At 39.3% G+C, this 26967-nt stretch overlaps 3 protein-coding genes across 8 annotated transcripts in view; 1 reads left to right on the forward strand and 2 right to left on the reverse strand.

Annotated features, from left to right (window-relative positions):
* The window catches only part of LOC108412110 (nesprin-2), a 132918-nt gene extending 120720 nt beyond the window's left edge, over positions 1-12198 (reverse strand). For both annotated transcript variants that reach the window (XM_017684013.2, XM_037537746.1), the window contains exons 1-2: positions 12100-12198; positions 5879-6022 (exon numbers count right to left, since the gene is read on the reverse strand). In XM_017684013.2, coding sequence (XP_017539502.1) covers positions 5879-5966 — 88 coding nt within the window. In that variant the 5' untranslated portion in view covers positions 5967-6022; positions 12100-12198. The remainder of the gene's footprint in view (positions 1-5878; positions 6023-12099) is intronic.
* A 190-nt stretch (positions 12199-12388) lies between these two features.
* LOC108412093 (trans-L-3-hydroxyproline dehydratase) lies at positions 12389-19353 on the forward strand. 2 transcript variants are annotated; one of them, XM_037537905.1, is made up of 7 exons: positions 12389-12942; positions 13087-13329; positions 14041-14526; positions 16954-17123; positions 17234-17356; positions 17545-17682; positions 18221-19353. In XM_037537905.1, exons 3-7 carry the CDS (start codon positions 14046-14048, stop codon positions 18344-18346), a joined length of 1038 nt encoding a protein of 345 aa, XP_037393802.1. In that variant the 5' UTR covers positions 12389-12942; positions 13087-13329; positions 14041-14045; the 3' UTR covers positions 18347-19353. The 2 variants fall into 2 exon arrangements, with proteins under 2 accessions (XP_037393802.1, XP_017539484.1); XM_017683995.2 differs by lacking the exon at positions 13087-13329.
* daam1b (dishevelled associated activator of morphogenesis 1b) overlaps positions 19111-26967 on the reverse strand; it is a 94450-nt gene continuing 86593 nt past the window's right edge. For 3 of the 4 annotated variants that reach the window (XM_017683966.2, XM_017683972.2, XM_017683961.2), the window contains 4 exons: positions 25700-25760; positions 25424-25555; positions 21991-22161; positions 20416-20628 (listed from right to left, as the gene is read on the reverse strand). In XM_017683966.2, coding sequence (XP_017539455.1) covers positions 20416-20628; positions 21991-22161; positions 25424-25555; positions 25700-25760 — 577 coding nt within the window. Of the gene's footprint in view, positions 20629-21990; positions 22162-25423; positions 25556-25699; positions 25761-26967 lie in introns of all 4 variants that reach the window. The other variant, XM_037537904.1, reaches the window with a different exon arrangement.

Below are 26967 nucleotides of genomic sequence, written 5' to 3' on the forward strand. Positions count from 1 at the left end.
ATAGGCCAGAAAGAGTTCTTTGTCCAATGCCATAAAAGTGTTCACCAACCCTCGTCCTGGAGATCAAACCACTACCTGCCAAATTCACTTCAGCTAATTAACTTTTTCAGAAGTCCCTAATTGGCTAGATCAAACGCGTAAGTTAAGTTATTGGCTCCATTTTAGATGCAGGTTAGAATTAACCTCTGCAGGAAAGTAAATCTCCAGGAGGGTTTGGCAACCACTGCTGAGGAAGAACCACTTTAGCTTCCCTGAAAATCTTTGAATGGGTGAAAGCATTAGAGAACTACTTTTCTAAATGTGATGTGTGAATGTGAACCTTTTTAAGGTTGAAAAAATCTCCACATAAAGGTTCCAGGAAGAACCCTTAAGACCCTTTCCATTAAGTGAAGATTCTTGAAGACTTTAAAAGGCTCTTCACACTCACAAATCTTTTCTAAACACAGTTCTTTAAAGAACCAAAAGTGGTGACATAACCTTTTTTGACAGTGTCTTAACAAGATATTTGGCTGTAGAGGGCATGCTGATGCTATCTGACAGTACAGAGTGAGGAAAACACATGATTTGATAAATCTATGCAATGCTTCTATAAACATATGTTAGTCTGACGATATCAGTCATCTGAGTTAAAGTAAATGGATTTAACTACTTTTTATTACTTATTACTTTCAACCCAACTGCAAATGTGTACCACAAAATAATACAATTCCATTAAGTCTTTTAAGCATGCAACTGTCATTGTACCCTTTCTAGGTGTCTGTCCAAGCTTTCCCAAGAACAAACAGACTGTCAACGTCATGTAGTTTAACAAAGGATACAATAAAAACTAATTCATATGAACTGTGGCTGTGTTAACAGGTTACAGGTTATTGTCCTGGGAGGGCCCTGAAACTATCACAAACACTGTATATTTTTCCCCCCTTCACACATCTTGGACCTGCTTTTCCTTTCTCTGTCCCATTCCGCTAACTGTAGAAATGTGTCACCCTTTCTCTTTTAGTCATAATATTCAAACGATTCACATAAATGCCATATTCATCACACACACACACACACAAAGTGTGTATATATACATCTTCTAAGCCACTTCTCCCTCAGTGTCGCGGGTGGTTGGTGGGGGTATGCTGGTGGGTACGAACCCAGGCCCTTCTTGCTGTGAGGCGACAGCGTTACCCACTGCGTCACCACAGCACAGTTTGCACGCATGTGTTCAGGATCATAAGAAAATGTCATCTGTTAAATCAGGGGTGTCCAATCTTATCCGCAAAGGGCCATTGTGGCCGGAGGTTTCCACTCCAGTGAAGCAGGACTGCATATGATCAGTTGTTTGACAACTGAACAATCGGTTAAACCAGTGGAATCCTGTGAGCTCCATCACTTTTGGAACGAAAACTTGTAGCCACATCAAGATTGGACACTCCTGTTTTGTACTGTACACAGTACACAGAAATTAATGTGTCCTACATCAATTTCAGACAAAAATGAAGTGGTAGTGTGGCTGTAAAGAATAGCAATTTACACACAGGAACCTTTTTGCCCCCACTGTTGGCAAGTTACTGAAAAAAACAGCAAATGCATAAAATGAAACCAAGAAAACACATAATTTTGCTCCTTTTTCATCTTCAGCACCAATTCTGTTCCACAAAGATTCCACTTAACAGGGACTGAATTCCAGTCACCACACCTATGTTAATGTCACTCAGCCCTGCCAGCACTCCTGAAACCTTTCAACTTATACAAATTTTATACCTTATAAAAAGAAAATACTGTATGTCCAGACTGGCCACATAAAGGACCGTGACCTGCTGCTGAGAAAGGGAGTGATTCTAAAGAATCTTTTGTGGCAGTAAGAATCTCATTCAAAATTAAGAACTCTTCAAATCTTGGTATTTTTGGGTACGCGTTCAAGATTGTATTAAAATAACGGCTATTATTACTTCACATATTCTAGTTTGAAATAAAACATTATAGACAATAAAACTGTAGACAGTACAGTTAAGACTGTATAATCAAGACTGGAATTATGTATCCTAAGTAGCACTGATGGAAAGATGATATTTAGTAGTACAAAAGTCTGAGACCACCCTTTCCTTTAAAGAGACACTAGAATTCACACAAGAAACTCCCCAAACGCATCTAAGTTTTCTTACAAATTTCTTTTTCATGAAAAATAGCATTTTTTTTGATGAAAAAAAAACATCCTTTTCTAAAAAGACAAATCTCTGAAGAGAACAGATACAAGACAATTCACTTGCATTGAGAAGTGTAAAGTCAAAGGAAAATCAGTTAAAAAAAAAAAACACTAAAGACCTGACAACCATGCAAGACCTGACAGACCCCCCCAAAACTGTTCCCTTCATATTAATAGCACCAAAAAACTTTCATATTTGAGAGAGAGGAGAGAGGAGAAAATAAAGCTCTTGGTTCAGATCTGAAAAATCCACAGGTGTTTCTGTCCATCCTTCCACTGTGAGAAGAAACATTATGAGTCTGAAAGGATGTGTAGCTGACAAGAAGTTGACAAGAAACTGTTATTGAGAAAAAGAAATAGACAAAAAGAAAAAAAATGCACTAAAACACTTAAACTGGACATATGAGATCAAATTTGTAATTAGGATTACTTGGAAAATAAGAAGCAGAAAAAGACTGAACTTGGGGGAAAAAACAAAAGCAAGCCTCCTGAAAGAACTAAAGCCGTAACAAAAGCAAAAGGTGGACACACTACATACTGAAGATTTTGATTAAATATGTAGTTGGTGAGGCTTTAACTGTTAAATGTTTCTTCTTTTTTCTGTGTTGAAAATTGAATGTGCTGTCTCTGACTTTTGCACAGTCCTGAGTTTTTCAAACAGCAATGACGAAAAAACACTGAATCATCTAATAGCCAGTAACATGTAGGCTATCACTCCAGATACAGCTGTGATTCAAGAAGACACTCCTACCACAGACTCTTATGTAGTCATAGCAAACACCCTCCAGCCCAGATACCATGCACCAAAGAGCAAGTCTGTCTGGATCTCAGCCAGCACTCACAGATGGTTCTAACAGACTGAGACACAGACACACGAGAGACACAAATGACCCACACACAAAGTCAACAGTGGAGATAGACTTTAAGATCATCATTACGGAATTGGCTTGTGTTACTGATTACTCAAGGCAATGGAGTCACAAAGTTTCAGCTGAACTAGAAGTTTTAAAACATGGAAATGTCTTCATATAAAAAGACAATCTTATAAAATGCCAAGCTACTGCAAGCTCAGCATTTTGGTGACATTCAAGAATGATTTATGAAATATTATCCAGCGCATTCGAGAAATGATCTAATACAAAGTTCAACATGACCTACATTCATTCGTTCACCCTGGCTATGTTTGCTTTGCAGCCGTATAAACACTTTTAACTCCACATACAGGTCCATTTCACTCCTGACTGTCACTTGAACTGTTCCTCGACTAAAAATAACCACTGGGGAGTTTGGGAATGACCCAGAGATAGAGAGAAAGAGAGAGGGAGAGAGATCAAACAGAAGCTGAGTCAGGAGTCACATGGTCCTCTTGCTAATATAAGAACAACGCTGACTTCTCCATAAAACTATAGGATCCTCAAGCTTAAAAAAAAAAAAAAATCACATTTACACTGTAGTGTGCAGCTGCACAATGCAACAGTGTCCTAATTACACGCAAACACTGAAACTGCACAAAAAAAAAATTAAAAGCCAGGTCAACTTAAATTCATAAGGCAACTTACCTCACTACTTTTTGAGCGAACTCAAAGCCATGTGGGCATCTGCATCCACCCAACTCAAACCTCTTTGTTTAGCAAAAAGCTCTCCTAACCCATATTTCCAGTTCAGTGAGTTAAACAATACATATTTTCAATTGTTTCTTCCACTTAGACGGCTGTGGCTAAACTCAGGATTATTTGACAGTAAAGCAAATGCTTAAATCATTGTACCGCTCAGGAGCGCCTGAAATTGTTTAAATCGAACTGTGATGGAAAATGTGTGGTTTACTTTAAAAACTACTATCACTGATTTAAGTTTTTAAATTCATAAACACCATATAATACACTGCATTTTGCTAACTCAATTAAAGGGCCGACAAATCACAGAAAACTGAATTCCCTTTGTTTCTGAAGTTTGAAGTGATATGTAAACCTTATTACAATTTCCAGAACATCATCCACTACTCAGTTCATACAGTCCATGTATGGAATGTTATGTTCAGCTCATTTTGAATTCAGTATTATGATGTCACACAACATCATTTACATATATCCACTTATTCAGCATGTTAAACAACCCATTCCCCTCCACCCCCGTTTCAGTTCTGAATGCTTTGTGAATAAGGGATAAAGGGATAAGGGATAATATATCTTATATACTAAAGGATGAAGAGAGGTTGAAAATGGTCATGTAAAAACAAATTATGACCATTTTTGGAACATAAAACCACACCATGTTATAAGTGGGCCTCAAGAGAAAAATGAAATACCAGAAAAACATAGGACAGAGGCCCTGTAATTCAAAACTGTAGCCCAGCTACAAATAATTTAAACTTGGATCTAAATTAAACAGCAATTTTTTTGACTTACTTATTTTATTATAGCTATGTATTTTATATCTTCCTAGTACTGAGGCAGATTGTGTTGGACTCCTTTTTTAATCATTAAATTCTATTACATTTTTTTTTACATTCTTTTTTTATGAAATTCTTTGTTAACAAAAGAAGACAAATAGGCCAACATATTTAAGATGTAATTTTATAGTGTGTCTAGAATTTTGTAAACATCTGCCCAAACATATTATCAGTAGTAATTAAAAAATAATGACAATAGCAATAATATTGTTGTTTATTATTATTATTACTAGGGAATTTGCTGCAGTAACAGCACTGCTGTGAGGATGTGATTGCATTCAGCCACAAGAGTATTTATAAGGCACATATTTACATTCTTAAAAATAAAGGTACCAAACAGTTCTCAGCTTGGATGGTTCTTGGAAAAGCCTTTAGGTGGTATAGAACCTTTGCATTATGTAGATGTTCTTTAAACTTTAAAAAGGTTAGTCACACTCACACATTTCATTTACCAAAACTGATTCTTTAAGGGATCTTCCATGGAACCAAAAGTGTTTTTAAGAGTATAGATGCAATGGCAAGACTTCTGTCAAGCAAACTCTAACTAGAGTAGGACGACAACACCTACAAACTGCCACACCCTCTCACAGTGTTTTGTTTAATGAGTTGCTGAGCGGTGAGTCAGAGGTTTACAGTTCCCACACTCTGAGCACACAGAGCCTGGCGGTGTCTAATGAAGAAAGGCTAGGAAATTAATGGACACAAAGTGAATCAAAGTCAGACGAGTGCACATTGACCGCTAAACAAATACGCATTCCAGCACAAGCGTGGCTTTTCAAGCCATAGAGGTTGAAGCTCATGAAATTAAATAACCTCAGCTTACAACAGACATATACAAAAGTTTGGGCATCCCTGGTCAAATGTCAAATGTTTTGTTGAGTTTTATAAGTAAACAATAACTGCATGCTTTCTACAGAGAACAGACTTCTGCACATTTACTGTTTATCTTCTGAATTTAACCATTTAACACATGGGGAAAAAAACATACAGGTCAACCTGTGCAGAAGCTATGGCCCATGTTATATTTTATTTTTCCCAAAATGACAAACTCAGCAAAGAAATTGTGCACAAAAAAAGAAAAATTCCATATTTATGTTGTACATAAATGTGTGATTTGAGTAGGGGTGTTTGCATTTGACTGTACTGCTCTAAAGACTCGAACAACCAAACAAATCCAACAGGTTCTATCAGCTTCCACCATGTGAAAATCCCACAGCTTATGTGTAGATGATTCTGACCTTGGAGCAGCATATGGACGTCATCAATATCCAGTGGAACAGCCCTTGCATCCCCAAGGGGAGCGTCAGGGTCTCCCTCTGATGCCATCTCTCCTCTCTGGGGGCCCTCAACTCTTCAGTCCATGCAGCATAGCAAGGTGGATACTATGAAAGGATAACAAGATACATTATAACTAACACACACACACACACACACACACACATACACAGCATCTAAGCCACTTCTTCCTCAGGGTCACGGGGGGTGCTGGAGGCGGAAGGCAGGATACACAGGACAGGTTGGACAGGTTGCAAGGCAGACAGACACACACACACACACACACACACACACACACACACACACACACACACACACACACCGGAGGACCCGGAGGAAACCCACGTAGACACAGGGAGAACATGCAAACTCCACACAGAAAGGATGATGTCCTCAGGTTTGGTGTTTTTTTTTTCTTGTACAGATGTATATCTTGGATGATATATTTAATAGTACCATGTTTTAGTTAGGAATCGAACCCAGGCACTTTTGCTGTGAGGTGACAGTGCTACCCACCACGCCACCATGCCACCTAACTAAAACACAGTACTATTAAATATATCACCCAAGATATAAACCTGTACAAGAAATAAAAACACCAAGCCTGAGGACATTATCCCTTCTGAGCTCAACATACTGAACTTTTGCTAACTATTCTCCAACCCAAAACTCCTGGACGTGCATGCACCTGTGCTTGCGCTTTATTACTCCTCCTCTCCCTTTTTAATAATTAATCTTTCTTTCTGAAGGTGGAAAGTCCCCTAACAGATAAAGTGGATTACACTGACATGAATAAGTTTGCCTTAACTGATCACAGCGAAAACATAATACTACACAGTACACTGGAAGTGAATAATGCTACTCTGTTCTCTGATATTCTAAAAAAAAGATAGCTGACCCTATCTGAATGAATAGCCCAATATTTTTCAGGTAAACCTAAAATTGTAGCACTATGGCCTGGAAAAAAATCTCTAGGAGGTTTCATTACAAAAACAAAAAAGAAGAAACCAAGGGCAGTTGCCCATTACACTGTATGAAAAATGGATAATTTATGTAATAAAAAATGCTCTACATTGTATGGAATAAAAACTCTTTCTTAATTTTACATACAAGTTAACGTAATATTTGTATCTTCTCCTGTAAAGTGACCATTTGCAATTTTTTTTATGCTTTTGAAAAAACAAAACCACCAGAGTATTCCTTTTCACTCTGCCAATGCCAGTGCATCTTAAACTACAGCAAGGTGTTACACAAGTTTTACACGGGTAGTCTGTATAGCCCTCTTACTTCACAGTGGAGAATAAAGTCAATTCAAAAAGAAGTCAATTCAAAAGTCATATTTTCCAATAAAACATATTTTCTCATTATGCTGCTAAGTCAAATCAGGTGGAAATGTGCAGAATTTACAGCATTCCTTTGATACAGGATTATACCAGAACTCCATTGACTGCTGACGAGCGCTCCTGTAATTTAGGAAGTCTACAGGCTGTAATTGCTGCATTACTGATGAAGCACTACATGGTTTTCTGAAAGGGGAGCAGTTTGTTTACCTCAGCTGTGATTGTGTGTGAAGAGCGCAGGGTTGGCACCAGTTTTGGCAGACTCCAGAGAGACTTATGGGCTTAGAACCATCTATATAAGTAACATTCTAGGGGTGATTTAGAAATATACTGTTGTATAAGAATCTCAGTGCACTTTACCAGTGAGCAGAGAAAGTACAGCTGTTAAACGCTATTACACATCTTATTAGTAAACACAGAAAATGCAACTCATGATGTATTACTCACAGACACACTCACACGCTAATGCTCTTAGGGATACAAACACCCTGTGTGACCCCAGTGTGAAACATACACACATGGCCTGTGTTTGTGGTTAGAACTCTTTAACAACAGTGAGGAACCTATGGAACTGTGCAAAAGAACACCCTCTATTGATTTCAAGTCTTTAAGAACAGATTATGCACTTTTCAAGAGATGTTTTTGAGGAGATTAGATAAGGAAGAAAAAGTCAAAATTATTGAAAGGTTTAGAGAAAATGGGACCTGGTACATCACCAAAAGTGTCACCACCAGATAAACGGCACCACTAAACCTCCAGTCTTACTTCAGATTGGGAAAAAAACTTGCATGTTTCTGTCCACTCTTCCACTGTGAGAGGACAACTCAATACTATGGGTCTGAAAGGATGTGTAGCTGTCAATAAGCCATTAATGAACATGTGCAAATCGAACACGGAAGCTGCTTGTGTTCTCACAACAATGGACTGACCACCCCAAAGTCCAAACTTTAATATCCTTGAATGTGTTTGGGACTTCTTGGATTGTGAGAAGCTAAAGACACAACCAACTTCTAAGACTGAACTTTGGAAGTGTGGAAAAATGTCCCTACATTTTTCTTTAAAAAAAAGTCTCCCAAAAAGAACAGAAGCTTTAAAAAGGTAAAGGATATACAGACTAAATACAGAAATATATTAAGCAGTTGAGGCTTTTTTGTAATTTGCAGCTGAACAAATGAAGAGTTTCAATTCACAATTCTGTACGTCCATTTGTATGAGTTTGGAAAGAATAATGGCAATGCAACTTATTTCCCTAAAACAGGTGGCACTTGTCACGATTTGCCCCTCCCAGTCTTGCCCATGTGCTCCTGTTGTGTTTACTTCACTTTCCTGCCCCCTTGTTTCATGACTCCGCCCCTGATTGTTTCCACCTGTTTTCCGCCTGTCCCTCGTTATCCCTGTTGGTATTTAAGCCCTGTGTTGGTCTCTGTTTGATGTATTGGATGTATTGTATGTACTGTTTGAAGTGTATTGTTTGGATTCTGTGTTTATTTCGTGATGTCCGTCCGTCCCTCCCGTTCTCTGTGTTGATTCCCTGAGCCTGGACTGTTTTGACAATGACCCTGGATTTGCCCCGAATAAATCTTGCTTTTCTCATGCTTGCATCCCCTCCCCATCGCTCCACGTTACAGCACTAATCGTAACAGCACTGGTATTTCTTTGTGTAAAGACACATAATATTAATGCATATCAGGGAGAAAAAGTATTGAAGTGATCTACAATATGCCTACAATGATACCCTTCACACACCTTGTGCTTTTTCCTGATGCTAAAAATTAATAACTTGTACTTACCACTTTAACTAGACATGAAATAAATGAAGGATGGCCTCTGACTTCTGCACAGTACTGTATATCATTCCAGAGTTTAAAAAATGGATCATTATTGGCATCTAAAAGATGCTAGAACACCATTACATATTCTTGTGTATTCACAGAAATGCACACCTGCTATGGGCTGGGACTTTATCACAACAGCCATTCTCAAACCACTATGGAAAGGTCTAGTAGGTGAACAGGGAAAGCTTTCCAGGCTGCTCTTTCACCATGACACCAAGTAGTAAAAACAGCTTTAGTACACATTCAGTACTCACAGCCTGAAGATCATGTGCCATCTCACATACGCATGCAAAAGGACAGGGAGAGAGACAGAAAGAGACAGAGAGATGGAAGGAATCTATGGGGTCTGAAAATAGGATGCACTGATCTACCACGTAGACACTGAGTGGCAGGCAACACTTGCTGTGTGTACGTGTGTGTTGTGAATCTGGATCACCTTCACTTACCCTAATTCACCTCAGCAAGCATGTCCACTGTATTGTTTTGCCATTTGACCACATGGCAACCTGACATTGCATATCACTGCTGTCGGAACAAAACCTTGTATCTCCATTTTTGTCATTTTTCAGTTTTTGACATAATTTGAAAATGCATGTTGCCTTTTACATCGTGTATACATTTTATGATGGATGGATCAGAATTCCTAGAATTACTTAGAAAAAAGTCTGGTTCCATTGACTTACATTAAAAGTAAAGTATGTTTTTTCCTTCTCCTGTAAAGTTAGCATTTTGGAGATACAAGATTTTGTTCTGACACCAGCAATATGCATGTGTACAGCTAAGTCTTTTAAAAATTTTTTCAAACCATATCCTTTCCAAACAGGCTTATAAATACTACTACATTATGAAACTTGGCTAAACATCAAATATGCAGCCAAAGACGCTGTATAAATTTACAGATGCATCATGTATATACTTAAAATATACATCACTAATGTGTAAATGATCAGCCATGCAGAGGGTACCTACCACCTGCTATACAAATCTCACAGCCGCTATGCGGCTTTTCAGTCTTGACTTTGTTGTGTACTGGTTAAGATGAATAGAACTATTAATATTAACAGAATAGAAAAAAAAATAATAGAACCAGAAAAGCCCTATTAGATTCCTTTTTACTTTGGGAGCATCTTTGTAATTTCCCCAAATCATCAGAGCTAGCCTTAATGTTCATACCAGCATGACACGACAGGTGTGGCATTCAGTGACAATAACAATACGGTTCACAGTCACATCTTCTGCAAGGTTTCATAATAAAATTACTGTAAAGTGGATTTGAACAGGCCTGTTATCATTGAGGGAGCTTCATGCTCCGCTGGTTACTGAAGGTCATTCAGTCTGGATTTATTACTACTGACTTGGAAATTCCATGCGCGCTGCAGATTCATGCTGCATTAAAATCACAGATCTTGCCAGTAATCACTTAAGGTAAAACTGAGGTAAAACTAATACAGCTCGAATATTGCTCAAGTGTCAATCTTTCTCCCCTCAGAGTGAGAGTGAAAATGTGTCAGATCATATTGTTCCAGGTGAAGAGTTTATTGTTTCAAATATACAATTTCTTCTTTTCTCTTGGTGCTTTATTCAGTAACACTTTGTACTTCAGGCACCCTTGGGTGAAGGCAAGAGTAAATATAGTCCTAGTCTCTTCAATGGAGACAGAACTTCCAAGTTGTGGCATATATTTTCAGTTCTTTGGTGGTATGCAAATACTATGACTATAACAAGATCTCTACTAAACAAGACCAGACCAACCTCTGCTAGGTGCAGCAAAACCAAAACATGGGTGTGGAAAAGTCTGATTATCCTTACAAAGGAAACATTACTCATCCAAACGGCCAAGATGGGCCTGTTCCTACACATGGCAGACGCAGCCAATGAATAAATAATGAAGGAGTAGCTTGCAGAAATAGATTGTGTATCTGCTTATTTCAAATCTTTCTTAAATCTTATTTTCTCATTAGAATATAATGGATCTGAATATGTATGTTGACACATAGCATGTGCTGCCTATTCTAGGTCTACCCATCCCAGTCTCTGTTGGAGATACGAGTAAGCCACCTGTGCGTATGACACAAAACTTACCAGCCAAAGTACAGTTACCTTCCAACATAGGCCAGGTCTGCATGCAACATTTCCAGGTCTCCTGGCTTCAGGTGTGCAGTGAGCACTACATGAAGGACTTAACTGGCCATAGCAACAGTAATGGTTTTGGTTAAATGGTATGCAAACATACAAACAGTACTATAAACTCCTTGATTCTGAAGTGGGTCTGCAGTTGTGTTGGTGCATTCACTCAACACAATACAAGGAATGTCATCCTGGACAGCAAAAGAGTCAAATGCTGTGAAATAATGACAGACATCAATCTTCCATCCTTGTGCCATCTTCTACAGGCCCAGAAAGCATACAATAAAGTTAAAGCTAGAGTTAAAACTATTTTCAGCAGTTCTGGTTGAGAACTGATCAATGATTTGTCAAGTTTCGCAAACAGGATTGCACCATTCATCATTAATATTTACTAATGTCAAAATGTCTTGCCACAGTGTGAGCCCCTGCTTGGCATTACTTTTACAACTTTGTACAGCATTGGAGAATCCTCCTTACTCCAGCTGTTCCCTCGATGAAGTGTTACCAAAGATGTTCAGCAGGGTTGTGGTCTGGTGACCCAAAAGGTTTCCTCAAAAAAGTCATCTTTCAAACAGCTGAAATAATGCTTTCCTAAATAACTGCACTACTTTTTAAATAGTGGAAAGAAGATAAAAATGGCAGTGGAGGCTGTGTGAGTTATAGGAACGACACCTCAATGACCCCTCACTGTCCTCAAACATACAAACTCAACTCAGACATTTCAGGTAAGAGCTGCAGGCTGAGCGCGCGCGTGAACAGACTGTAAACCTCGCAGAGAGACATGCTTGACCAAGTGTCTCTCCTCGCACTTGAACATGAACAGAAACCACTACCAGAGCTGCGCACAGCGTAAGGAACAAAAAAATGACCACTGCTACTCACAGAAAACGTCGTGGTCTGGGCTTTTTTGTAGCAGAGCTATTTTCACCCTCTGACCAGCTCCTGCGCAGATGGAGAAGAGCACAAGCTCGCTGTCACGAGCGCGCCGAGTACAAACACAGCCCCGCCCATTGAGACCGAGGTGCTTTAAACCCCGCCCATTTTCTGACGAAGCTCGCCTCCAGCGCTGGGATTGGCTGGCGGCCCTCCCGCGATCCGTCTGCAGAGCCGCAGCACCGCAACTTCAGCCCTCACACTTTCCCTATTTAGGAGCTGCGGCCGCACTTTCGACTCTCATGACTACAACATCGCTCTTATTCAGAAGAGAGAAACCGTTTTAAACATGAACTATTTGTTTAGTTCTTCCAGTGTGTTTCGGCGCTGCAGGCTGACGTTAAGTATGCGTAGGCGTATATGTAAAATCACAAGCGGCTGCCTGTAGTAATACGTATGTATGTAGGCCTTGTGGTAATGGCTGTAGCACCCAAACAGTGCATAATATGGCTAAAAACAGCCGTTTGAGACTAAAACCCTGGCCCTGCTCATTTTGTGTCTTTCCTGCTTTAACATAGCCACTTTAGCTCAATATTGGTTTGTTAATGAGACACAGTCTAAGCTCCCCCACGGCACTGCAGCAAATCTAATGCCAAATCACACTAAAAGCAACGAACACTGGCCGTCTTCAAAGGGAGGCGTGACCATCCAACCGGGCTCTGGGCTGAGTGGAAAGCTAGTGTCCAGTCTGGTATATCTACGGTCCTTTTTCTCTATTGATCACCTGTTGAACTGTGGTGGGAAAGGATTACATCTCGCCCCCCAAGGAGAAACAGGAAACGGGGGCTGCTTGTGAGTGTATACTTGCCAGTGCTACCTCAGGAGGGGCGCGGCAACGTCTGCTTCCCACGTTTGTTAAAAATGCTATAAATGTGTGTTGTAAAGCTCTACATGTAAACTGATGTCTTAACTTGCTTACTGACTGGATGCCGAAAGAGTAAAGCAGGGTCACGGTCTTAGAAACGGCAGAGAAATGGCACGCAATACAGCGACAAACCACTAGAGGGCTGCCGTCATCCAGGCCATTCACTGCGCTTCCACGGCAGCAGGGGGCGGTGAGGGTCTTTCAGTTCCAGACGTACAAACCGAGAATTTAAAAGTTGACATTCTGAAGTGTAAATTGTGGAAAGCGCTATATTCGAGTTTATATTCATTACTGAGGTCTCTCCACATTTAACGGTAGGCAGTTCCGTCTTCATCTGTTCATTTATAAAGCAGAAGAGGTTGTGTTTTGGCTCTATAGCCTCCTGCGCAGTGATTCTCTCCGAGTACATGTAGCCAGTAGTTAGGTTAGTAAAGTTATTCTGTCAAACATGCAGCGAGGTACTCAAGAGGTAATCGCTCTTAAAACGATGGTTCAAGATTTTTAATAAAGGCATATTGGTCCTATATAGAACCATGAACGCAAAAAGGGTCTTCTGTGTTACAAGCTTGACGTCGTAATAATAGCAGAACCCTGTTTGGTGCTGTATAGAACCACATACAACACATGCAAATGGTTCTTTGCTCGATCATGGTTCTACATAGAACCATTGTCGTTACAAAAAAACCCTTGAAAAACCATCGTTTTAAGAGTGTAGATTTAAAACTCTCAAGTGTGTGCACGATTTGTAGTTAGAGGTCAGGAGAGAATGTATAGTCATATTGCCCTGTCTAGAAATGACTGAGTTTAAGTGAAATAACATTTATTTAAAAATACACACACACTTATCGCTTGTCCTTCTGATCCTTCTTATCTCCTTGCTGGAGCCTGTCCCAGTGGTCACTGGGCGGAAGACAGGTCACCAGTCCGTTGTAGAGCTATTTAAAAATACAAAAAAAAGTAAGAAGTTTTAGAAGTACAAATCCAGTAAATGTAACTACTGTCCACCTCTCTCTGATTTGTTAAAGAACCAATGGAGTTTCCGAAGCTTCCACCTCACGATGGAGCCGTTTTGTCTGTGGTGGACATGCACACTGGAGGAGAACCTTTACGTATCATCATAAGTGGTTATCCAGATGTGACTGGGGACACTGTCCTTGCCAAACGGCGTTACGCACGAGAACATCTTGACCACCTTCGGAAACTACTGATGTTCGAGCCCCGTGGTCACTATGATATGTATGGGGCCTTGCTGGTCCAAAGTGAAATAGCAGAAGCGGACATTGGGGTTCTGTTCATGCACAATAAGGGCTACAGCACTATGTGCGGCCATGCTGTTATTGCACTCGGGCGCTTCGCTGTAGACTACGGCCTGGTTAAGGCCCCGACTTCACCAGAGACCCAAATAAACATCCACTGTCCATGTGGCTTGGTGAAGGCTTTTGTGGAGTATTCCAACGGCAAAACGGGAGCAGTGAGATTCCACAGTGTCCCAGCTTTTGCTTTTGCAACAGGTGAAAATGCCTTCACTTCTTTTGAGAGAGGGAAAACACAGGATAAACAAATGATGTGCAATAGGTTTCCTGCAAGAAAAAGCAGCATGTGTTGTGTTTTAGATGTTGGTATGCTGGTCAACCAGCATGACCATGCGGGATGACCAGGTAGATGAGCATCAGATCAGCATGGAATTCATGCAGTTCTCTAATTGACTGCTGATTATGTAGTTCTCTAATTGACTGCTGATTATGCAGGTCTCTAATTGACTGCTGATTATGTAGTTCTCTAATTGACTGCTGATTATGCAGGTCTCTAATTGACTGCTGATTATGTAGTTCTCTAATTGACTGCTGATTATGCAGGTCTCTAATTGACTGCTGATTATGCAGGTCTCTAATTGACTGCTGATTATGCAGGTCTCTAATTGACTGCTGATTATGCAGGTCTCTAATTGACTGCTGATTATGTAGTTCTCTAATTGACTGCTGATTATGTAGTTCTCTAATTGACTGCTGATTATGTAGTTCTCTAATTGACTGCTGATTATGCAGGTCTCTAATTGACTGCTGATTATGTAGTTCTCTAATTGACTGCTGATTATGCAGGTCTCTAATTGACTGCTGATTATGCAGGTCTCTAATTGACTGCTGATTATGTAGTTCTCTAATTGACTGCTGATTATGTAGTTCTCTAATTGACTGCTGATTATGTAGTTCTCTAATTGACTGCTGATTATGCAGGTCTCTAATTGACTGCTGATTATGCAGGTCTCTAATTGACTGCTGATTATGTAGTTCTCTAATTGACTGCTGATTATGCAGGTCTCTAATTGACTGCTGATTATGCAGGTCTCTAATTGACTGCTGATTATGTAGTTCTCTAATTGACTGCTGATTATGCAGGTCTCTAATTGACTGCTGATTATGCAGGTCTCTAATTGACTGCTGATTTTTGTCTGATTTTAATACAAACCTAATACCAAAAAAGTATGAAAAATGTTAAACAAACAGAAAAAACCCAGAAAGCTGTAATTAGTCAATTCTGTTTGATATGCAATACACAGTACAAATCCACCATATTTGATGATTTGGCCTATGGACTGTTGTGTTGAACACGCTCATCCAGATATGCTACATTGTTTACCACTGTGTTACATCGCTTTTCCTTTTAACAGCACCTAATAGTCGTTTGAGGACTGAAGACTGGTTGATCCAGTTTTGAAAGTGGAATTGTTTGCCATTTTTCTGTTATGCAAGTCTTCGGTAGTGCAACCTTATTGCTCCTTATATTTTGCTCAAGAAGCCACGCTGTTGTAACACATACAGAACGTGGCTTGGTGTTGTGTTAAATTAAACATGGACATCACTAAAAAAGATGACATCTAAAAAGCAGCATATCGCTGCTGTCAGAACAAAACCTCGTATCTCCATTTTTGTCATTTTTCAGTTGTTAACATAATTTGAAAATGCCTGTTGTTCTTTACATTGTGTGTAAATTTCACGATAAATGGACGAAGAGCAACGGCCCAGAATTACTTGGGGGAAAAAAATCTGGTTTCATTGAATTGCATTACAAAATAAAAAGGTTTTTTTCTATATGAGGTTTTATTCCAACAACAGCGATGTGTTGCTCCAAAGTGTGTGTGTGTGTGTGTGTGTATGTGTGTATATATATATAATGCATCAGCAAATAGTCAAAACTGTTTAAGAACAACATTGCTCAACAAGCATTTGCAAAGACTTTAGGTACTACAACCTCTACAATACATAATATCATCAAGATTCAAGGAACCCAGAAAAATATCTACAAGCCAAAACTTTGACACACTGTTGTCAAACGCTGTTTATCGCTGCATCCACAAATGCAAGTTAAGACTGTACTAAGCACAGCTGAAGTCAACAATGTGTAAAAACGCCACTGACTTCTCCGGGTTTGAGCTATATATATATATATATATATATATATATATATATATATATATATATATATATATCTTTCAGCGTTACTGGTGCTTTTTATTTCCATTAACAGTTACATTAACATTTCGATTAAAAAGTTGAGTCGTCAGACCACAATACACGTTTCCACTGTGCATCAGTCCATTTCAGATGAGCTCAAACCCGGAGAAGTCAGTGGCGTTTTTACACATTGTTGACTTCAGCTGTGCTTAGTACAGTCTTAACTTGCATTTGTGGATGCAGCGATAAACAGCGTTTGACAACAGTGTGTCAAAGTTTTGGCTTGTAGATATTTTTCTGGGTTCCTTGAATCTTGATGATATTATGTATTGTAGAGGTTGTAGTACCTAAAGTCTTTGCAAATGCTTGTTGAGCAATGTTGTTCTTAAACAGTTTTGACTATTTGCTGATGCATTATTTAGCAAAGCGGCAAGTCTCAACCTTTTCTTTGGTATAAAGGGCATTATTCTTCTCTTGTCTTTGTAGATGTGAAAGTGACTGTTCCTGGGTATGGTGAGGTCACATTAGACATAAGCTACGGGGGAGCTCTGTATGCTTTTGTCAGTGCTGAGAGGTTTGGAATGGACATCAGTAAGTCCAGAACTAGAGATCTGGTGGATGTAGCCACTGCTGTGACCAGTGCAGTCAAATCTCAGGTACCTCACAGCTACCATTCCTAAAGAATACTCATGAGAAAATGATGTTAACAACTTATTATCTGATTAGGACCTTCAGGCAGCTCTTGAATTCAGTTTTTGTTTACCAGGTGAAGTTACACCATCCTGTTAGTGAAGATCTAGCTTTCCTTTATGGCACCATCCTCACTGATGGCAAAGATGCCTTTTCTGATGAGCCCACAGCCAATATTTGTGTATTTGCTGATGCTCAGGTGAGACTCGGCTCTTGATCTTCTGTCCAACTTCATTAGTCTTGTCTGAGCTTATAAGTAAATACATTTTTATAAGATTTGAAATATTGCTCTTCATATTTCACTGCAGTTTGTTCCAGTCTAGGTGACACTAGAATTTAATGTTGTGCCAATAACTTATGGTTTGTGTTTTTTTTTTTTTTTTTTAGGTGGACAGGAGCCCCACCGGGTCAGGTGTGACTGCCCGCATCGCTCTGCAGTACCACAAAGGTCTGATCCAACTGCACCAGACTAGGAGCTTCAAAAGCGGAACCACAGGAGCTATATTTACTGGAAAAGCAGTACAGGTACCCAACACCAAAATAATGCTAAAAATAAATAATATACCAAATAATACACCAGCACTCGCGTCACAGCAGTATAGATTTTTTGATCACTTTGTTGATAGATAACAAAGTGTGTCATCTGCTGGGTGCTTCAGATTGTTTTGAAAAAGTACATGAAAACTATGTGAAAAACTCATTTCTATTTGGTTAATGTTTACTGAACCAATGAAAATTAAATTAAATTTCCAATCAAAACAAGTTATTTTGGATTTCAGTTCCAGTACTAAGTAAGCACAGGTTGATAAATGTTACTAATGTAAACTTAAATATCATCTGACACTATAATGCATTGTGGAAAATATGATACTGAACTGCATCAATATTGATCAACACTAACTGATAGCATGAACCACAAATGAAAGATTTCACAATTATAATATTGCAGTTACAGAATTTGACAAATATTATGCCTAAAATGTTGAGTGACAGTTCTCTGCATGTGTGAGTACTGTTTGTATTGCTTTATCCTTACCAAAGTGGACTTAACCTATGTCTCAAGGAGACCATGTGTGGGGACTTCAAGGCAGTGGTGGTCGAGGTTGCGGGTCATGCTTACTACAGTGGAGTGGCCAGCTTCACTCTGGAGAATGATGACACCCTGAAGAATGGCTTCCTCCTCCGATGAGTCTGCTATGGTACTAAAGCAAACATCTGATGAGCTGGAGTGAAGATCTCCATGTCTTCCAGTAATTTATGCCATTACACTGGGGAGCTGCTGGGGTCCACATGTTATTTTCAATCTGTATTTCTTTTGCAGGAAATCTGTATGAATAAATTACTCTAATAATGATTGTATATTCAACAAAAAGTATTTTAACTGTACATCTGATTATATTATTAGTGCATGTCAGTTCTAGTGTAACACCGCTTGTACAGTCAAGCAGAGAAATGCTAGAAAACTCGCTTCATTTCATTTTTTTTGATGAATGATTGCCCAGTGAATCCAAGACCTGTCTATTCAATAAACATGATTAAAACCATTCTAGACGGTGAATTAGAATGTTATGATCAATGATATCAAAAGCTGCAGTAAGAGCCAATAAGACCAACATAGCAGGATTTTGTGCTTTAGTGCTAAGCCTGAGATCAGTGATAACACAAACCAATGCTGTTTTAGTACTAATTATAACAAAAACCTGATTGAAACTTCTCAAATAATTTATTTGATATTAGATCAGATATTACATTAGACTAATTTTTGAGTATGGAAGGGTCAATGCTACTCTTTTTTTTTTTAGCCTACACCAGGGCAGTTTTAAAAGCATCTGGTCTTAAAAGCACCTCTTGACAGAGACCACTTTGCAATAGAAAACATTTTTAATGCAATCAAAAACATGTTAAAGAAGGAGGTAGAGAAAGGGTCAAAATCATACTAATCACAACAGAAAGTTAAAATTTTCTCCCATTTATTCACCTTTAGATCCATTGAACAATGGAAGGCATTTTAAATTACAAAAGTCCAATGGAGGCATCTCACATTGTAAAAGGAAACTTTGTCACAACATAAAACTAGACTGCAGATAAAAAGACTGGAACATATCCAGCAAGGAAGGAAGAGCCGACGGAGAGAGTATTGCATTGATTTGGTTATTTACGTTTCTTTTTAAATAAAGTTTACATTTGACATGGTGGTCCTCAAAACAAAAGACCCAACAACATAAATGCATAGAGTCTGCACAACTGACCACCCACAGTGTTCCAAACGACATGGGCCTGGGCCTATACCTAAAACTTACCTTTACAAATGATCTTCAGCCAGCCTGTGTCTGGTATCCAATGCAATTCCATATTATGCTGTAATAAGCAACCCACAACCCTGGATACCATTATTAATATTCAATAAAAGCACTCTATATAAAAGTGGTCCTTATATAGTAAAGAACAAAAAAACAAGGTTGTGGAGCTGCTTTGTGAACTAAAATTAAGAGTTATCTTGGACCAGATTACATAGTCAATGGATTCACCACTGGTAATTCTTTTTTAGTCTAGGGACAGGCTTAATCTGGGTCAAGATAACCAGCTCAGATTGAAATACCCAGGTTCTTTCTGCTTGGTATCAGCCCGTCCAGCAATGTCTATTTTCTCTTAACTGTTCCATTTATTGGTGGAAAAAGTTCTGCGTGTCTTGCTGGCATGGAATGGTTTGGTAGTTTGTAACTCTGCATGCTGTGTTTCAATGTTGATGAGCAGTTTTTGATCCTGTGATGGTTTCTTGTGAAGTTGTGCTGAAGGTTAGAAGAGATCTTGCAATGGAAAATCGAAGGGAAGTGTACTTCTGCTGCGAGTTCCTCTCAAGTCAAATCCAGATTTGACTACTTTTTTTTCCTCCCTGTTTTAGTAATCTCGGTACACCAGCACCAATCCACTCGAAGACAGAAAGAACTGCATGAGGTGTTTTTGGCAGCTGTAGTCTTAAAATCCACCAAAAGTCTCTTCTTTCAACTTTTTTGACAGGTGCTCCATTTCAATTTGTAATTAAGTGTAGGCAAACCCTCTAAGAATTAACGCCCTCTCTCTCCAATATGCTCTTTTCATATACTTTGTCCATTATATGTCTATTAAAGGAGAAGACTGCTCTCCTATGGTCCACCACCAAGGGGCAGTATTGTCCAGTCAAGGAACCAAACACTTGTGGAGCTGTGCTGTGTGGCTCAGTAATGAAGCTTTTTGACTGGCCAAACAACTATGTGTAGCTCAGAAGTTGAGTTTGGTGATGGGACGCTCCCTCCCCGTGTCAGTGGTTTGGCTGTTGATGCGTTTGCGGTTCCGCTTCATCTTGGACAGGTCCTTATCGAACACCTCCCCGGAGCGCAGCGCTGATACCAGGTCATCAAACTCACCTCCGTCATCCTCTCCATTCTCTTTGGCCTTCCGGGCTTTTCTCTCCTTCTCTCTCTGCTCCTTTAGCTGTGTGAGGGGAAGAGGAGCAGATCATGACACACAGCACAAGAGCTAGATAAACAGAGCTAAATCAAGAGACAGGGAAAGAGGTGGAAGACCATGTGTCCATTTCCCCCTGAACAGGTTATTGTGGGCTGACTATTTAAAATCTGTATAAAATCTACTCCGATTCTTTAAGTTTCACTGGCACTGCACAGATCAGTCTTTTAACAGCTTTTAAATTTGTTTAACCCAAATTATGGGATTATAGGTATTGTTGCTTTTGTGTACATGTACTGTGTCAAAGGCAGATGTGTCATTAGCATCATTAAAATCCTCCCAAAACCACAGAATTACAGGCTTATGGTCCAGTTATTTGGCTTTAACTGAAAGATTCTATCTTCACAGTAAAGTTTAGACAAGAGGTAAAGCAAGTTTGTAATTGTCAGTGTACTGTGCTACTAGATCAGAGGTCGCAACCAAAATGTTACGAAAGAGCCAAAAAAAAAAAACCCAAACCACATTGGGAGCCACAAAATTTTATGTCCATTTCACCATCTTGGCTGTAAATATGTCTCTGTACATGCTAATGTGCTAGTATAGACTAAAAATATATAAAGATAATATAAACGAAAACGCAGACTTACTTTGCTCTGTTTTAGGCTTTAGCTTGGCTATAGCTGCTTTTCTTGCATCTCTGACAGGAAACTTTTTCTTGTGAAATGTCTGTCAACATTGGATTTTTTTTACCAGGCTGAAGTTGCTTCTCATTCGTCAGCTTCTTGTTCAAATTTTCCCGTTCCACTTAAAATGGTGTCTGAGGCACCAGAATTTGCAGTACCATTTAAGGTGGAACGGGAAAAACTTCAACTTCATGACTTTTTAGTGTTTGGCAGTTTCCTGTTGCAGAATAAACACATCAGGAAACCAGCTGGAGTGATTATAAATTCAAATAAGTCCATCTGTTATCGATTGTTGATGTTCATCTTAAACCTTTCTCTTCACTGTTTTGTTAGCTACAGACTATGCGATGCTATGTGACCAGCAGTCTGCGTGCCAACCTTTAAGGTTAAAGGGTGAATTAGCAGATATAGGCTACATTAACCCCAACATTTAAGACCATATAGTGTTAAAACGGTTAGAACCATCAGCAGAGCTTTATTTACCTGCAAACGTAAAAAACTATGTTATTTTTACCTAGACTCTCCTGTGGAGCCGCAACCGGCCAGTAAAAGAGCTGCATGTTGCCAACCCCTGTACTAGATGTAGCATGAAACTAACTCCAGCCAAATCAGGTAGGACCAGTTTTCTTTTTTTATTTGCATGAACTGTTTCCTCTGACCAGCCTCAGTTCCTCTGTATAGAGAGCAAACAGGCCGAGGTCCTCACCTGAGCCTCCATGCGTGCCCGCCGCTCCTCTTCCTCCTTGCGCCGACGCATGTTCTCATTTTCTTGCCGAGCCTCAGCGAAGGACTGCAGGAACTGGTCAAAGATGCCAAAGAACTCGTCTGGCTGCATCTTCGTGGCATCTTCACCGAAATGCTTTACTGCCTTCAGAAACTGTCGAATATGAAAGCAAGATAAGCTTAATGTGACTCTTACATGCTTTGGGTATCTTCACTCTTTTGTTCAGACTGCTACCACACAAGTGTGAACCTGAAAATGTTACAGCACTGATCCATTTAAATTATTCATATCAAACAAACTTATGCAGACCCCTATACGCTGCAAATCAAAAGTCTGAAGACGTCTTGCCATAATGACCTTTCATTTTTTTTGGATGCCCATGTTGGTCAGCTAACATTGACCCACTTTGGCTTGCATTGTGCTGAGTGATGGGGACTGAACTCATGATCTTCTGACAACAGGGCCAGTGCTGAGACTCATGTACAACTCAGGAGCCCTTTTGCCCTCTTCTGAAATATTAATTTTCTTGCTTGGTTTAAGTGATAAAAACAACTGTTTGCTGATATTGACTACATTTTACAACACTCAGCTTCATGTTAATCAAAATATTTTTCAAACTAATGATAAAAAATAATTAGAAATCTTTTGCTCCAAAGGTGGTTTAAACACTTCACTGCAAAAATGGTATCCTGTCAAACTGAAATGATCTAACATTTGAGATGGTTTTGCACTTATTATCAGAATAAGATTGTCTAGGTTTTTTCAATAAATGCTTATTTTAGGTAAATATATTAAATTATCTCAGTGTACTGGCCGATAACTTGTTGGTTTCAAGTATATTTCTTAAAATAAGCACAATTATCTGCCAGTATAGTGAGACTTTTATTTAATACAATGACCTAAATCAAGTAAAAGCGTGTCAAGAAATAAGTTAAATAAACTTAAATTAAGCTTACAAAATCTCACCAAAAGAAATATTAGATTTCTTGACTATATTTAAGATACTTTTACTTGACAGGATACCATTTTTTGCATAGAGTGCTAATGACTGCTAATATCACAGGAGAAAAGCAAAATGCAGCCTCACAAATATACTGTTTTCCCCTTCCTGCTAGTCTTTGTTAGGTTAATGCAAACCTAACATTATATTATTTTGAAAGGCTAGGTGTCCCCAACCTTTTGATGAGCTGTCTTAATTGCCCGGTTAACAGAAGTGTAAAAGTACATGTAAAAACAGTAGAAAAACAACAAAGTGAAGCTGACAGAGCAGAGGAAGAATCAGAAGGGGTTTAATGAAGCTGCAGTAAATTAACCCGGTCACGCACCGCTGACATTCTACCGGCAGCCCAGCTCAAAGCTCTCTCGTTAAACTATATTTTATTGGAGGCTGATTACAGCCTGAACCCAGGGGGGCGTGTACAGAGAGAAAGGGGACGCTGCTGTGGCACCAGTGCAGCCTCGTGCCGTCTCTCCACAGGGGAGGAGGCCTAACCTTCCCACAATGCCTTTGATGTACATTTATCACTGCCATATGGGCCAAGCCCTCTCTAGGGCAGCCTGCGTCTTAGCCAAAGGGCACCTTTCAAGTTTTTATTCCATTCCCTCCTTCACTCATTCCTTTTCCTCTATCTCCATCTCTTAATATAACTTTCACTACACTGGAGGCCCAAGTTTGGGGTACAAACAGTAACAGGCTGGGAAACTCCTCCCTCATTTAATGATATGGACCCTTAGATCGTGTAGTTCATGGGGGTTTGATGGTGACAAAAGAGATTTAGTAAAGTTAATTACATTTCACATCTGAAGCCCCCCAAATAGAATAAACTAAACTGGACAGCGATCTTAACTTTTCATAAGTGTAAAAGTGAGTACAATATCAGAATATATGTACTACAGTTAAGGTTCAGCCAAAAATTATATACAGTTTTCCCCTTACCCCAAAAGCTGACCAGCCAAGATATGTGGTGTTTTTAGTTTTGCTCTTATGCTATGAAACTAACGTAGCTAACCAGTAATGGAAGCTTACAGCCAGAAATCACTTGTAGCATTGTGAAAACTGTATGCCCAAGGGTGCATTCAGACAGTGCATATATCTCGTAAAACACCATTATCCTATTACATCACATACACTGAGTGGAGTTGTTAAGTAATCTCAGACCTGATGTGTATTCTGACACCGTTTTATCTATAAATGGATTAAAGTATGAAGAGGTCAATTTCAGATACCAATTATGTCTTGGTTGACGGGCTAAATTTGACATAAGGGGAAAATAGTGTAAATTAGATTTTTGGTAGGGATCCACTGACTTTTTATCTCCCTAAATCAATTCTGACACTTAAACTCTGGAAATCTGCTGATGCCGAGTACCAATGCGATATTCATATCTTCTACAAAAAATCTGGATACCTTATATAATGTGCTGTTACAATGGAAGAGTTCATAATATATCGATTTTAAGAATTTTTGGTAATTACCAAATGGACTTTTAAAATTAGGCACACAAGACAAGCATTTCATATTCAACCATAGTCTTCTAAATCATGCAATGTCTAACTGATCACTGCAGGCATCTTAACCATCACCCATTACTTTATTCTCCCAAAAATGAACATTTCTAGCATATATTAAATTGATAAAATTGATAGTCTATCAGAGTTATTTGCTGACAAAGCAGGAAAGAACAGAATTAGAAAAAAACCCTAAAGCACAGGACTTTTACACTGACTCTCTGACCCACTTTGTTAACATTGGCTTTAATTTTGACATGCTGCGGTGCTTTGTAGAAAAAGACACGCTGCATTCTTGAGTTCCCCTTAAAGAAATGAGTTTGCCTGTAATGTGATCATTCATAATTGTTAGCTGTATGTAGAGCATTCACTTCTGTTGAGAATGGAGAATTTTGTGTGTACATTTTGCAAAGATAATGGTCAATTTTAGCATGACTGTGTATAAGAAACAGTATCGAAAGCAGATCATTCTTGTTGGCAGATACCTGATCCGTTTATTAAGGTCAGTATCGGTCCAGTGGATCATTCATTTTGGTCGGCCTATCGCTTTAATATCTCCAGATGAACCATAAGCTATTGTGTCTTGTGCTTAGTGTCGGTAGTGTAGCCAAGTGTGTACAGCACTTCCTTCAGCACGGATGTAGCACTCAAAGCCAGCATTAGGTGTGTGTCCTGTTCTGCCTCTACAGGACGTAGGGCCCCCAGGGGCTGAGCAGAGCGCCAGGGTCACTGCATAGGAAGTGCTCACAGCAAGAGGCCAGAGGTCAGCTGCTGCACTCAGCAAGCAGAAGCACAGGCTTTACTGCAGCCTGTTTCCACAGCTGGCCTCTGAAGGAAACACAGGGAGCTCTGCATCGCCTCTCACTCAACACCTTACACATACACATGCACACACGCACGCACTCACCAGTTCCTTGGCTTCGCTGAGGGAGTCTTCCACATCAGAGAAGCTGAAACTGGCCAGCGTGACGAACTGGCTGACCACAGACACAAACTTATCCCCCACCTCCTGAGGACACTTCTTCTGGAACTCTAGCTCCTGTACACGATAAAAACATCAAAGTGATGCTCATGGGGGAGTACACAGGCTCTTAGAAACCAAGTAACAGATGGATGCAAGTACAGTAGGACTGATGATTGGGCAGATAACTGGAAACATGCCGTAGAACTGAAGAGTGCTTACACTTTCTACACTCTTCAAGCCACTGCGCAGGTTGTTGATCTCCTTCTCCAGTTCTGTCATACTGTTTTAATGGAAAGGAGAACATGAGCCAGGGGTAAGCAAGATATTTGAGAGCATGCTACACAGCTTAAATCACACAAAAACACATTTAAAGCCACAATTTGTTCTAATGAGCTACTGAAGGAGATAAAAAAAACAGCTCTTTGACGCTTGTAAAATCATCATTGTTTTACTATATATTACATTATTTATATCTGCATAATTACTTAGAGTGTTATGTGATTCATTATATTTACATTTGATTTACATTCTGTTGATCTACATCAACATGTTTGGGTCTATACTACTGACCTTTTCCACTGGGGGAAAAACAGCCAAAGAACATAAGAATTCTGGTAAAGTAAGTGTTTCTTCAGCAAAAAAACAAAAACATACGTTTCATACTTCATGTCATTACAAAACATCTCTTCTATCTCACTGAGTCTGGCTAGGCTGACACATATAACTGAGTATTAGCAATATAAAAGTAAAAGGCAACATTGTGTTTACATATTATGTATTTTAGGGTTAGTAAATTAAAGGAGAACATTAAGGGCCCTAAAACAGAGCCTTGTGGGATACCATATTGCAGCCTTCTATGCTAGGAAAACTCCACATCTATGCAAACAAATTCGATGCAGTCTGTCAAAACCAAAACCAGGCAAGAACTTGTCTGTCTAAACCAACTGTCAAGCCAATTCAAGCCTGAATTACTTGGTAAATTGTATGGAAAGCTGCAATCAAACCTAGCAGTACCAGAAAAGAGATTATTCCGCAATTTGAGGCAACCAGTAAATCACTCATCACTCTAGTCAGCATTGATGCTGTGCTATGATGCTTCCAAAAGCTAGAATGACAAATCATACATACCAAAAAAAAAAAAAAAAAAAACCAGCTGTTGGGCAGATCACTTTCTCCAAACTCTCAGACAGTAAAAGAGTATTGGGAATAACACAATAGCTTTAGAGAATCTCTGTTCCAATCAGCTAAGACTAAAAAATTATTAATATGAAATTACAATATGCATACTTCAAAACACACTATTTATTTATAGCTGGTGATAACAGAGACTTCTAATGTTTAAAGTGAGGCTGCTATTCTGAGCCATGTGAAATAATCTCAACATTGTCTGCGCTGGACAGATAGGCGACTGGCTTCGGTCAGTGGTATACTCATTTTAGCCTGTGTACAAACGGGCCATTGTGTGGGACAACTGGAGAAAGAGAGAG

Source organism: Pygocentrus nattereri, chromosome 4 (assembly GCF_015220715.1).
Source record: "Pygocentrus nattereri isolate fPygNat1 chromosome 4, fPygNat1.pri, whole genome shotgun sequence".
Lineage (NCBI taxonomy): Eukaryota > Metazoa > Chordata > Actinopteri > Characiformes > Serrasalmidae > Pygocentrus > Pygocentrus nattereri.

Bases quoted from the DNA above. Each gene is read 5' to 3' on its own strand.
- LOC108412093 (XM_037537905.1), top strand. From the start codon at position 14,046: ATGGAGTTTCCGAAGCTTCCACCTCACGATGGAGCCGTTTTGTCTGTG. The intron at 17,124-17,233 runs GTACCTCACAGC...TTTGTTTACCAG, and splicing joins CCAGTGCAGTCAAATCTCAG to GTGAAGTTACACCATCCTGT. The intron at 17,357-17,544 runs GTGAGACTCGGC...TTTTTTTTTTAG, and splicing joins GTGTATTTGCTGATGCTCAG to GTGGACAGGAGCCCCACCGG.